The sequence below is a fragment of the Toxotes jaculatrix genome, chromosome 17, assembly GCF_017976425.1.
Source record: "Toxotes jaculatrix isolate fToxJac2 chromosome 17, fToxJac2.pri, whole genome shotgun sequence".
Taxonomy (NCBI): domain Eukaryota; kingdom Metazoa; phylum Chordata; class Actinopteri; family Toxotidae; genus Toxotes; species Toxotes jaculatrix.
Window position 1 is genome coordinate 6,155,028 of NC_054410.1, and position 13,983 is coordinate 6,169,010.

The window sequence follows — 13,983 nt, forward strand, 5'->3', positions numbered from 1 at the left end:
AGAAGCAGGAAGGTCCCTGTTCACACTTCATCCACGTCACACTATAGAGTAAATAATGAAGGGTCAGAACGTGGCAGCTTTCCAACGTGACTTTGACAAGCTTGATAAGTCGTAATGGAGAATACACCGTAGGTTTTTATCTTGTTTTAATCTATGGTTTTATTTTATTACGGGTATTAACTTTTAATGTCCTGTAATCAGCAGTGTTTGATTTGGATGGGAGCACTGTAGTTTCCCTGATTTGAAGTTGGCATCAAATGAAACTTGAACATTTAGACTTGATTAATTAAAATATTTGATTTTTGAATTTTAAAATCCAAGTACAAACCTCTTGGAGAATAGCCTTTTATCTTACAAAGTATATCAGTGGGACATACAGCAAACATCCCTCTGTCGTGAAACAACGACCCTTTGTGACCCCGTGAGCACGTGTGACACTGTTTATGCTAAATCATACAATAAAAGCTCACACAGTTTTTGCAGCAGCTCTTTCTGCTGAGCTGTGAAAAGGTGTGAGCTAACGTTGCCAAAAGGAAACTGATTCTGATTAGAGGAACAAAAGAAATTCTTTTGTACGGCGCATTAATAATTCATTGTTTGCTCCACTGAGACACTGTGCAGGATTAGCTGGTAGACTGTGGTATGAAATGCATCCCAGTGATTAATAGAGACTTATCAGGTCCAGGTGTTAGCATGCAGACTTTAGTCACTTTAGTCACAGTGATGAAACATGACTTTTTAATGCCAAAAAACCACAACACAAAACACTGGATTTCTTATTTTCTGGACAATAGTTTTGCATTTAAATCACTTTAAGATCTTTGAGATCAGTTTCAAAATGGTGTAAAATTATCTTGTGACCCCTTTATGTGTTTGTTTTGGTACATTTTATAGATCTGAATACGGAAGTTTGTCCAGTATTTCACAAGAAAACAGCAAAGATCCAGAAAACATCTGGACAAACAAAAGATTAAATGTATGAAATATGTGAATTTTGTGTAGGAATGAACCATATCTTATTGTCGAATATTGCATTGTATTGTTGGGCCAATTCAAAGCGTACTTATCCATTTGGAGTCATAAAAGCTACAGAATTGAGCGGACTTTACGCAGCAGAGTAATTCTTTGACTCCAGCTTCCCATGTGATGTTTCCTGCGCGTACACTCGCACAAACTCCGCACAAGCCTCTCCCACTGTTCGAAAAAAAAAAAAAAAAAATGTCTCAGCGCTATAAATACAGGACGGAGCGCACATCTGCACTTCAGAGCGAGGCGTGGTCAGTCAGAGCTCACAGGTAGCAAAGTCTGCACAGCTGCACCCACACTTCACCCACAGGATACCTACTCTACTTTCTCTGCGGCAAGCTCAACACTAGCTCCATCAACAATGCCAAAGTGCCCAAAGTGCCAGAAGGAAGTTTACTTCGGTAAGATTGACGTCTCTGCTTTGACTCTTTCAAGTTATTGAGGTTTTTACTCGCAGAGAATATTTCCTGGTTAATGAAAACTAGCGGGGTTTTCTGTACAAATGAGGAAACAGGAAGCTGAATTTGAGTGACAAGAAGACGAGCACATGACAGCCAGCAGGCGTTTTGAAGTCATACATTATAAAAACAACGTGTTAAATAACCTGTTAAGATTTGTAGAGCACGGTTCATGGTGACTTTAATATTTTGGGAGGGCTGTGTAGTGGTGGGGCAAGTAGTACTTATGATTTTTTTCCCTCCATCTACTTCATTACAAGTTGAAGTCGTGCAGGCAATGTCTTATAAGTAAAATGTGCAGAAAGTAAAAGTACTGACTCTGCAGAATGGCTCCTGTCAGTGTTATATTTTTTATTTATTTACCATTAGGATTGGAGCATAAATCTAAAATCAGTACTTTAATGCTGTAGTTGGTCGAGGAGGAATTAATTTAAATGTGGATTCATCTATAACAAATAAAAGTCAGTGCAGAGCAGTAAAAAGTTTGCTGTTAATGTCTGAAATGTAGCGGACAGAAGCAAAGAGACGCAGAAGATGGAAATACTGAAGTAGAAATACTTCAAAATTGTACATTATTATAGTACTCGAGTAAACGTACTTGGTTACCCTCCACCATGGAGAGTACTGACGCAAAAGTATGGCAAAAGTGTGGCTGATCAAACCTCTCTACTTTGGCTTAAATCAAACTTGAGTGCAGGGCTTTTGCTTGCGATGGATTGTTTTTAGATTGCGGCACTTTGACTTCAATAAATGATCTGAATTCTTCTTCTGCTACTAATTATGCTCTAACATGTAAGTTTTACTTTTATGTTGTGGTATGGTGAGGTGGAGCTACATTTAACAGCTGTGTGTTTAGCTTTGGGTACTAGTATCATCTATAATTCATCCTATTTTATAAACATATTATAACTACAGCTGTGCAATAAATGTAAAGTACATTTCACAAATAAGTAGAAAGTAGAAAGCAGCAGAAAAAAGTACAGTACTTGAGTAAATGTACTTGGCTACTCCTCATCAATGGAGTTTTATAGCTGTTTTTCACATTTACTTTTTATATCTGCGTGCATGTGTGCATTTTTGCAGATTAACGCCTGGTGGCCTCAAAAGTCAGTGCACTCTGCAAACTTTCTTGTTAGTTACGCTTCCCGTCTGCGCTTCCCGCAGGAATTGAATTGTCCTTCTTGATGACTGATGAGCTTCATGAATAATGACTCACTGGAGCAGAGGAGGCTGGTTTCTTGTCTGCTGTAATAGTGCGATCCAATAGGTCTGTCTCATGAGGATACCATCAAAGTGGGAACCAATTACCGCATCTGGGGAGGAAAGGGACAGCTCCATTTTATTGGTGTCTTAATCCATTTACCACATTGTCTCCGGCAACAGAGTAAATCTTCTCCAGAGAGAGACGCGCGGGGGCCGAGGCCAATGCAAAATACAAAGCCAAGTCTTTGGACTGTCAGTCAGATGAAATGACTGTGAGACCGAGGAGCCATCCCTTCCATTCTCGCTTTTCATGGCTAAACCTAAACCAATGTGTTTCACCTAGAACAATCTTTTTTTTTTTTTTTTCATGCAGCAAAATGCTAAAATACAGCGGAGGGAAAAGTAGCCTGAAACAAAGATTTATGTTCTCTTAGAGGATGCACAGTCTTGTCGTTGTCCTGAACTGTCGACATCAGTTTCCCACCAAACTTCTTCTGCTTCTGTGATTGTCTCCATCACACCTCTCTGCTCCACCCCCCCCTGGTCCTTCCCCTCTCTCTTTTGCCTCTCATCTGTCTTAATGTTACTAAGCTCTCAGATGGAAATAATCAGGCTACTGCTGCTTCGCTGAATGATGGAGGGGGGATCTGGTCCAATCGCCCCCACCCAAAAAAAAAGAAGAAAAAAAGGAATACTCTGTGCCCTTGCTGGAAACTTTGCAGAGCATCATGCTTTCCATTTCGAGATCACTGACTTTAAAAAAGTGTAGGTGTTGGTTACATGATGTATTAATACAGAGACTATGCACGAATCCAGCAGTGGATGCAGTGCCTTCAATGGAGAAACCACAAACAGGCACTTCTGGCATTCATCTCCTGAATTATTGAGTCTACATCATGATTAATGTCTTTTAATATCTCAAAAACCTCAAGTTCATCAACCTTAAAAGAATTTTTTTTCTTTTTTTTTTTTGCTCTCCTGCCCAGAGTTAGAGGAGAAGATCGACACCTCCCTCACATCTGCCTGATTTAAAATTTAAGGCCACAGTTAGTAGCTGGTTATCTTGGCATAGGATAAAGACTGAAAACAGGGGGGTGCAGCCTGGCTCTGTTCAGAGGTAACAAAATCTGGCCACCAGCACTGCCTCTGAGTTAATTGTCCTCTGGCTGTAACTTCAGCGTACAGTCATGAGAGTGGTATCAATTTTCCCACCTAACTCTGAGCAAGACAAATGAGCCAGAATGTTGAACTTCCTCCTTCAATATCTCAAACCCTGAAGTTCATCAACCTTAAAACGTATTTAAGGTCATTCACATAATTATAAATGCTTGAGACTGCATTCTTAGCTCTTCTTTTTTTTAGTATGTTATACAACCTCCTCATGAATCTTTTTTGGGATGGAACGAAGTGAATAGCTGAGCAGTCTCCTGTCGTTGTGTGTTTTTCCATTCAGATTTGTGCGTGTTTGTGTATACTGGACTGCCTCCACAATGCTCCAGCCAGTGTGAGTTGATGCAGAGAGCAGACTGGGTTATTCTTCTGTCATACCCCATTTCTTGTCATAGTATCAGGAAAAGTAAATAACCCGTGCACAAAACCGACGCTTTATCAGATCCATGTACAGTCAAGAGAAAAACAACATGCATGGGCGTCACCGCAGCTGATCGGGACGGACTCTGAGCTCTGCTTTAACTTTGAGGCTCGCCTCCGTTACTGCTCGGACAGGCAAGAGTCCACTGTTTGCTCAGCCCACTGCTTTTGTGATTTGAAGTTAAGTACAGTAATTATTTTGGGTCAGACTTTCGTTCCAAGTCCCCACCACATTTTGCTGAAATGTTTTCATGGAGCTGGCCTGAGAGGATGACCCCACCCTGGAGCACTTTCTCTGTTTCCGCTGCCCGTTGCATAATCTCATACCACATCGGGCTATTTTTAGGGAGAAAATGTGTCACATCCTCATAATGTGGGAAAGTTTTGAGGCTTGTGGGATCACCTGAACCCAGAGTTATTAACCTTGGCAATCCTTCCTCACTTTCTTTTAAGATTTTTCTGGAAAATCTGCAGACGTTCACCATGTTTTGCGGGCTGTGGTTACGACATATGTTTGTGGAGAAGGCGTCAGAGCACGATAACACTTCTACCTTTTCATCATTTCCTGTTCCTTGTTTTGAAAGTTGCCCTTTCTGACCCCACCAGCTTTTTTTTAATGCCTTTCAACCAGATTCTTAGTCTCTCTCGTAATCGTGTGACATGTCTCAAAAGTTGTTTAAAACCTTGTCCCTTTCCTCCAATTAAGATTCAGGCTCTTCCCCTCATTTGCAGTCCTCCTGATGAGTGTTTGCGTAGATCAGTGTAGATAAAGACGGTCGTTATCAGAGTTCATGAGGCAAAATGAGGGCGGATTCATCAGGGACCACACCTAAACAAAGTTCTCAAACTTATCTGCAAAGAGTGCATCTTGATGGTCTAAAACTGATATTGGGCCAGAATATTGCAGCACTATGAGCTCATACTTTTAGTCTGAGACTCATTAACTGATCATCAGACCATGTGTTGACCCTGTGACACTTCTGTCTCCTCTACAGACGACAGTAGCTCCCTTTGTGATTATTAATTTTTTTTTTTTTTTGATGCGTTTGGCAGCTGAGAGGGTGACGTCACTGGGTAAGGACTGGCACAGGCCCTGTCTGAAGTGTGAGAAGTGCAACAAGACGCTGTCAGCAGGCTCACATGCAGAGGTCAGAAATTCAACAGTCTACATTACACAACAGTCACAGTCTGCATTGTACATAGGTTCATTTTTCAACATGTTTAAGAGACAAAAGTGATTAAAAAAAAAAGAAAACCAATGTTTAAGAAGTGAAACTCACAAACTGAAATTCACACGGATTCTCACAGTTGTTACTGACAACACAATCTCACCACGTGGTGAGGTTTAGGTTTAGTAAACACTTAGTATGTATCACTTCTATATATCTAGATGTTTTGACATTTCTGTTTTAACCAAGTGTAAATTCAACTCTGCCTCTTGCAGCATGATGGAAAGCCTTACTGTAACAACCCCTGCTATGGCGCACTGTTTGGACCTAAAGGTAACCGTGATCAAATCACATCATCTTTTCTTTTTTTTTTCTCTACACAGTGAATGAGCTCACTCTGACCCCCTGACATCGCAATCACAACATCTAAACTTTAAAATACTGTAAAAATAACAAGCCAGGTTGTGTCAGAGTGGCCCTGGCAGCTGTGATGGCCCACCTCACCTCACCTCACCTCACCTCACCTTACCTCACCTCACCTCACCTTCGGTCGTAAGACTTTGCCTCATGCAGAAACGCCCAGTGTGAGGACAGTGTTTTGTGTGTGATAGTGCTGAGGCTGTAAATGGTCCTATCAAAGCACACACTGTCACCTGATAGGATCACAGTCCTCTGGTAAAGGTTTTTCTCCAATATTAGGTCATAAGACTTTTTCCAGCTACTTTCTAATGTAAATATTAATTCTTCACTGTCTCTTTCCTCTTAGGATTTGGACGTGGTGGAACCGAGAGCCACTCATATAAATAGACAGGTATCATGGACACATACACAATTCACTCTCTCATCAGCTCATTTGCTTCTGTCATACATTTTCATGATATTTGTTAAGGCAAGCAAACCTTGACAATAAGCAAATCTTTCCTTGAACTTTGCACTGTCTGACGTGTGTTTTCTCTGCTTCATTGTCAGGTTCAGGTTCAGGCCTTGCAGTAAAAATGTCGCTTGGAGACTAGATCGATGAAGCCAGCACGCTCACGAGTCCCCAGTAAAAACCAGCAAACAAACTGTGCTCTGATTCAGAGGAAACATTTTGACTGCGTGTGTTTTTATTTCATGGTTTTGTTGTTTGTTTGTTTGTTTTTTTTCTTTTTTTGGTCTGTTTTCTGAAGATGATCCTGCATTCCCATGATTCAGTAATGAAGTGGTTGTCCTCTTGTCTCTTGCTGTTCTTAAGGTGGACATTCTCATTAAACACTTTTTAAAATTTGTGTTTATTTTTCTTTTCTTTTTAGTCTCTCCATGAAAAACAAACTTAGATTAGAGCTCTTGCTTTAGTTGACCACATTCAAGCCATTTGTGTGCGATCTACTAAGTGGCTGTCATAAGTTGTCCTAACTGGAACGTCTCAGGATGTAGAGAAAACTGCATTTATATACTCACCACTGTGTATTTTTCATAGTGACGTAAAGACCACAAGCAAGTTCTGGAGTTTTCAATCATATCACACAATCATCTTCAGCAGATGGAGTCTCTGTTGTGTGTTTTGAAGAGTGTGTGATACTGCTGAAAGCTCCGGAACAGCCACTAAATGGACCAACAGCTGTTTCAAAACTCAAGAATCAGCTTTTTCCCTCAGAGTCAGAGATGTTTCAGTTGGTGGATGTAATGTAAACCTTCTGACAGCATCGTGAGCGAATGTGTTCTAACAACGCACAGGTTTAGAGGATTTAAAACTGGAACCCAGCTCGCGCTGGTGCATTGTGGGTAGCAGCTGGGGCAGCTGAGGCCAGCCTAAGTCATTGCACCAGATGCTTCCTCTCTGGTTCTTTTCTTCCCCGCTGCCAAACTTTTGCTCTGCTTGGCCCACTCTGTCGTGCCTCTGCCATCGCAGCCTGACAGTCGCTATGGCAACAGACACAAACAAGCCCCAACAGACAAGCCAGTGTGCCTGTCCGTCTGGCTGTCACCCCTGTCTCTGCAACAAAGACGCTCAGTGTCACAGGAAAATCTCGACCAAGGCCACAGACACTGAGGCACCTGATGAAAACACGCAGAGGATGTTTGGCATTGAAGCATAATTCAGCTTCTTCTGCAAAACAAAAATAGCTTGTTCACACATTTTTGTAAATTTTGTGTTGTCAGGGAGATGGGTGTTATTAGCTGTGGATTCAGCCTACACATTTTCAGTCTTTGCTACAATGTGTTTCTGATATTTAATCAGAAATGTTTATTTTTATTATTTAAATGGCGAAGTTGGTCAGTTTACCGCCTTGACCCAGAATGAAAAATGTCAATTGCTGTGAAATTCTGATTTTGGGTTACTTTTTCCTTTAGCTCCATCATGAGGTTCATGATTGTGTTTTTGGTGAAGTGTCTCAACAACAACCGAGTAGAATGAACTGTTGTGAAATTTGGTCTTGGACATTCATGTCCTTCAGGATGAATTGCTCCTGATCTCCCGACTTTTCATCCGGCACCATCATCGGGTCAAAATTTTATCCTGTCCAATATTTTGATTTAGCACCAAATACCAGCAAAAATATGGTACCTGTTTCACCTGCCTCACATCAACATGTTCATCTCAAAGCACAGCTGTCTCTAAGTACATCATCCCAGGGCCACTATAATGACTGTGGATGCTTTATGGCTTTATGCAAACCCGGTCTCATATCAAAATGTGAAATAGCTGCGAATATTGTGAAATTTTAATGTAAATTTCTCGCCAGAACTATCATCAAAATGCTATTTTATGTCCAAACTATCTTGAAATAAAGCATTTTCCACTGAGAATGAAAGGAATGGCCGCCATGTTTTTACTTTGAGAAGACCGCTGCAATCAGTCACATGACCCGTCGGCAGGCCAATAGAAAAGAACGCAACAACAACAAAAAAAACGTGGACATTTCAGAATTTTCAGGCCCTAATTGTGAGACTGATAAATTTTGTACTGTGGACAAACGTAGCTATTTCACATTTTGATATGAGACCTTGTTGTTTATGGCCAAAATAAAGACGTAGTTCGTTGAAGTTGAATTCATTTCTGCGTGTGAGAGTTTTGACACGGTCTGGTGGAATGTGTTTAGATTCTTCCTCTCTTAATTATAGATCTAATTTTGGGATGCAAATGTCTTTGTGCCCACAGCAGCACAGGAAATACCGCATCTTTGTAGTCATGGTGATGAATCCAGATGTTTGTGTGAAATCTACAGCACTAGTCCACAGTTTGTCCTGAAAAGACATTCCCGCACTTAAAATGTGGCTGTTTTTCATAATAAACACACTGTTACTGCACCAGAAATATAGGTTAAAACACAACAAATACACTCAGTGAAGACAAGGCAGACACAAGATATATTTCTGGCTCCAAAACCCTCTCACAGCACATACTTGATTCATGATGTTGAAGCCTAATGTATTAAACTGAGGATAATTTCCTGACGTGATCATAATGAAAGCATCATGCAGGCAGTAAGAACATTTATAAAGCACTTATATTGACTTACGCTGCACTTAAAGCGAAGTGTTACCAGTTTTTTCAGGTTTTTCTTTTTTCCTTGTCAAGCAGAAGGTGAAGGAGTCTGGAGCAATTTGCCAAGGAAGACCTGCTGTGTCAGCATGAATCAGAAGCCCTCAGTCATGAAGCTGTAAAATTAGACCCATAAACCTATTAAGGGCTGGAAAATAAGTGCAGAAATGTCTCATGGCTTTCATAACTCACGCATACATGCAGAGCTATGTGGGCATGATTCCTCAACTCAGCTTAATAAATAAATAATTTCTCTAAAACAGAGAATGAGAGTGAGTGGCCTCTCACTTTTAAACAGTCCAGATTAGCTGACATTGTACAAGGGCAGAGCAAAACAACCCACATCTACAAGTGTGAGGGGAAGATTTATTTTTGTTGTGTGAGAGAGATTACAGAGTGGCTACGCAAAATCCAGCAAAAGACTGAACCCAAAAGCACGACTCCAAGAAGCAGAATCAAAAATAAAGTTTTTGTTAATAAAGTAGCAAATAATAATCACCCAAACAGGGAAAAAGGCAAGGAAACAGAAAGACAAAAGATGAACATAAAATCACTCAAAACGAGGAAAACACAGAAACAAAAGACCACAATAAGCAAGGCAGCAGAAAAAGATCAACGAAACAAAATACAAAATAACACAAGAGCTGACTAGATGAGCACTGACAAGAATAATACGCTGGTTCACTTGGTGAGAGACAAGATGAACTGGCACAGAACAAAGGGAGATGCAGACAAAGTATAGACACAAGGTAATGGGAAACAGGTGGAAACAATCAGAGCAATCAGACTGGTGGGAAACATGAAGGAAGGGCAAGAGACCTGAAACAAGAGGAGATAAGATTTCAATATAAAAACGGAAATCACAGGACAACAAAGACACAAGACAAAACATAACTTGACATGATTTGCCAAGATTAAATCAGACAAAATCAGAAAAAATAAAAATAATTACAAAGAATAAACAAGTTTAAACTTCCAAATTTTCCATAAACAATTTGAGCTGCTTTTTCAAGCTCCTACTGCAGGTGTAGGGTTTGAAACTTTCTGACCTTGCTGTCTCATAGTGGTGGAAAGCCATGTACATAAAGCCCAGTTGACCTGAACTGGGCCCAAACTCCCAGCACAAACATATGTGACCAACAAATTTTTGCAGTTATGTCGACTATCCATTTCGCACAATGTTTAAGACGCTAGACTCATTGTTAATGGGAGGAAAACAGAATCAGGAGGTGGAGTCATGGCAAGTGTTGGTGACGTCCGATCAAAAGAAAGCCTCTTCCCTACGGCCTGTACATGAGACATCACAGCAGTGAGGCAGCAGATTCGAGAAGTCTTGTAAAAGAGGATCAGTAGGCCCTTTAAAACCTCGCTCAGGAAGATTACCACAGTATGTCTGGTCTTCCTGGTTTTTTGTTTTAATGACAGGAAATTTCTTATGTTCCTTTCAGTAAAACAGACAATAAGCGAGAGAACACAACACAACTGCAGAAGTAGGAAGAGTATTTTATATCCTTGAGCATAACAGTGAAGACTTTAAACTGTATCAGATGTGTGAGGCCATGAACGTCATAAAACTCAGGCCCACCAGTTTTAATAAGGACACACGCATGCCTCTGCTGTTATTACTCTGAACATCTGTCTTTCCTACAAGATTGGACTTTACAAAGTAGGCCACTTAAAAATTATGAAGAGGGTTTGAGAAAATAATCTTTAGTCTGCACACACGTGGTCCACACACAGTCACACCTCTGCTGTGTTAGTGTGATTTTAGAGTGTCAAAGATAGATGTGAACAGGAAAGAAACTGTGTACTGTTCATCCACTTAAAAAAAAAAAACAGTCCTCAAAATTGTTTGAGGACACTAATTCTTAATAAAAATATCAGCAAGGTTGTTTTAGTGTTAAATATGTCATCCCTATTTCAGACCTGCTCCCCCAACAGGTGTTAAATCAACCAATCAGCTTGCTTGACTAAATACTTGATGTCCACAGTAGTAAAACAAACATAGTGACATGAAAGTTCCACATTTTAAAGGAATAGTTTGACATTTTGGGACATATGCTCATTTGCATTCTTGCTGACAGTTAGATGAGAGGAATAATATCACTCTCATATCTCTATAGTGGCCACTCCCCCTTGTTTACAGTTTTTATGCTAAACATTTCCTGGCAATAACTTTATATTTAGAGTCCAGAAACTGTGGGTGAGAAAGCAAACAAGTGTATGTATCAGGCCGGGCTCAGACCGGGGACTCAAATGCAACAACTCAACGCTGGCTCAGGTGAGTAAAGGGAGGTTTATTCACAAGCAGGGGTCGGTACACGGTGGTCAGAAGAATAGGGCAAAGGTATCCAAATCGTTAGGCAAACTGGAGAAACACAAGGGGAAAAAACTGCTGGAACGCTTGCCACAAGGACAAAGACAAACTGGCAGGGAACAAAGGGGAAGACACGACTTAAATACAAGAGGGGGTGGAGAGACAATGGGAAACAGGTGCAACACATTAGGGTGGGGCCAGGTAATCAAACAGGCGGGAAACACAGGAGGGCAGGAAGTAATTCTGAAACGAGACAGAGGTTAGAACAACAAAGTAAAACAGGGGCACACAAACTAGGACGTGACAGTATGTCCCAGAATGTTGAACTGTTTATTATAAAAACAATCACATATTAAAAACTGTTTCTTTAAAGGTCCAGTTTGTAAAAGTGATGTTGGATCACAGGTTATCTATCAAGCATTACAACTGGATGTTATTTAATTTCACACAAAGGTCGTCTAACAATGCAGTAAAGCTGTTCAGGTTTTTCCATCACTCTGCAGTGGAACAGTCCACCTCCCTCTTATCATAGTCACTGTCTCCGCTCGGGCCATTTAAAGTGCAGTGCGTGAAATCTGTAAAACGTGCCTCGTGTGACCTCTTGTCTTGAGAAATGGTAACTCGGGGAGACTCTGCCGACCTGTCAAACATCCCCCAGTGTCCTATTGGAGTCTGGCTGAACATTTCAATCCAAAGGCTCCAGCAGACTTTAATTTGTGGTGGATGACCATTCAGGCGTTGGAGGGATGAGAACTGTGGTGGTTACAGAACAGAGAATCTGGTCCTCATTTCTCTAATTGAATATGAATGGCTGTTTTAGACACTCCCTCATTTCACAATCCCTCCCTCTTTCACTCCTTGATTCCTTTCCTTCGACCCCCCTCTTCGCTCCCTTCCTTTACCTGCTACCTCCCTTGTTTTGGTCTTCCACGAATCCCCCCTCATCCTCTTCCCCTCGTTACATTACCCCCTATCTCCTTCTACCCTCCCTCCCATCTCATTTACCAGAATTGTTCTGCAGTTCATTAGAGCTGCTGGATGTATCTGTTTCCACTGCAGCGCCCCATCTCAGCAGATGTGTATAAATAGGCCCTCTGGCGCTGTAATTGCTAATAAGGATCCAGTGTGTGTGCAGAAAAGAGGAGCTGCTGCCATGCACATTTGTATGGCAGCCAGCTCCCTGTAAACACACACAGAGAGGGGATTCATCAACGACTCCAAAGCCTAGGAGGAAGCCTCTGTGCTGGAGTAGATAACGAGGTGGCCAGGCCTCTGAGCCCTGGCCTGGATCTCCAAAAACAAAACAAAACAAAAAAACCTTTTGGTGCATCAATCATGTTTTTTTTTTTGTCATTTGAGCCAAAGGCTAAGAGTCTGGCAAACATGCCTCTCTCCTAATTAGGCTTCTAGCAGCTTCAATTAAAAGCCCCCCCCCATTAGTGTGCAATTACACTGTGGACACCAACATTAGTTTAGTCTGTTTCACACCCTCCACCCCCCTGTGTGTTATCAGATCATTGGATCATTAGAAATTTAGTCATACATATAATTAAAAATGTTTATCAGATAAATGCAGTTAGAAGGCAGGTGTCATACGTCAAACAGTGTACGTATGAAATTCACTCCCTCAACAGATATTCCACTAAAAACCAAAAATGTCAATCTTGTGTGTTTGGCGCTAGATAAAAAGTCCAGGGACCACCCAAGTCAGTTGGATTCATCCTCTGGGAATCATGAATGTACAAAAAAACCTATGGATGGCTAAGAAACCGCAGGACGTTACAGAAATCTCACACTTCTTGTGGCAGGTCCATTCAGGCTTTGGCAGGTGGTCAGGCAGATACAGTATGATACTGGGTTTGAGAACACACACACACATGCATACACATACACAGGGACAGCACCTGGCCACATTCGCTGGGCTCTCTTTCAACATGCTGTCAGAGCCTTGAGGGGAACTGGAGACAGTTTGATTGTGTGAGAGACGTGATAAATAACCCATGGTGTCCCTGTGCCCGTCTGACGGATGCTCTGCACATATACTGTAAGTTATCATTAAGTTGGAGGGAATTTCTCAGAAGTGTATTTTTAAATGTAAAAGATGAGCGCAATTTTTCAAACGACGCCGAGAGACGGATGCGAATGAGCTCTCGTGCAATTTTCTGATTCAGTGTTTCCTAGCTGAAATCTTCTAAGGCCTCACTCTGATCTCTAATTTTCTCCAGCTGTAAGGTAGCCAGATAAAGTTGTGCTCTTGCACTCAGGATTCCTTTTCCTCCCTTCCTCAACTCCCATCCCTCCTATTTGTCTTCCTCCTCCTTCTCCTCCTCCTCCCACGGGTTGGAACAGGCAAAAAGAGAACACAAGGACACATCTGAGCCGCATGCTGTTCTTGTTTGCCTTTCCCAGATTGCCCTGCTGCTCGCCCTGGTGCTAGTGGGAGTTGGCAGTTCCCCCTCATCATTTTATCTTCGGTGTCAGATCCTAACCGTCCTACACGGTCACAGTCATATACACCAAGACGTGACTGCTATGCAGGCCTTACATACATTTTCCACTCTGCAACTGTTTTCTGTTTAGCAAGGAGGTAAAAACACAGCAAGGAGTAAAACAACAGGTCTGAGTAGAAAGAGAACCGAAGCAATACACTGAATTATCCTATGAGCAATTTGTCTTATGAAAAACAACAACAGT

At 41.4% G+C, this 13,983-nt stretch overlaps 1 protein-coding gene across 1 annotated transcript; it reads left to right on the plus strand.

Annotated features, from left to right (window-relative positions):
* The first annotated feature begins 1,252 nt into the window (after window positions 1–1,252).
* On the plus strand, window positions 1,253–6,714 carry crip1 (cysteine-rich protein 1). Its single transcript, XM_041061172.1, has 5 exons — window positions 1,253–1,427; window positions 5,331–5,425; window positions 5,722–5,779; window positions 6,213–6,257; window positions 6,416–6,714. Exons 1-4 carry the CDS (start codon window positions 1,388–1,390, stop codon window positions 6,251–6,253), a joined length of 234 nt encoding a protein of 77 aa, XP_040917106.1. The 5' UTR covers window positions 1,253–1,387; the 3' UTR covers window positions 6,254–6,257; window positions 6,416–6,714.
* The last annotated feature ends 7,269 nt before the right edge of the window (window positions 6,715–13,983 follow it).

Bases quoted from the DNA above. Each gene is read 5' to 3' on its own strand.
- crip1 (XM_041061172.1), top strand. From the start codon at position 1,388: ATGCCAAAGTGCCCAAAGTGCCAGAAGGAAGTTTACTTCG. The intron at 1,428-5,330 runs GTAAGATTGACG...TGCGTTTGGCAG, and splicing joins CCAGAAGGAAGTTTACTTCG to CTGAGAGGGTGACGTCACTG. The intron at 5,426-5,721 runs GTCAGAAATTCA...TGCCTCTTGCAG, and splicing joins CAGCAGGCTCACATGCAGAG to CATGATGGAAAGCCTTACTG.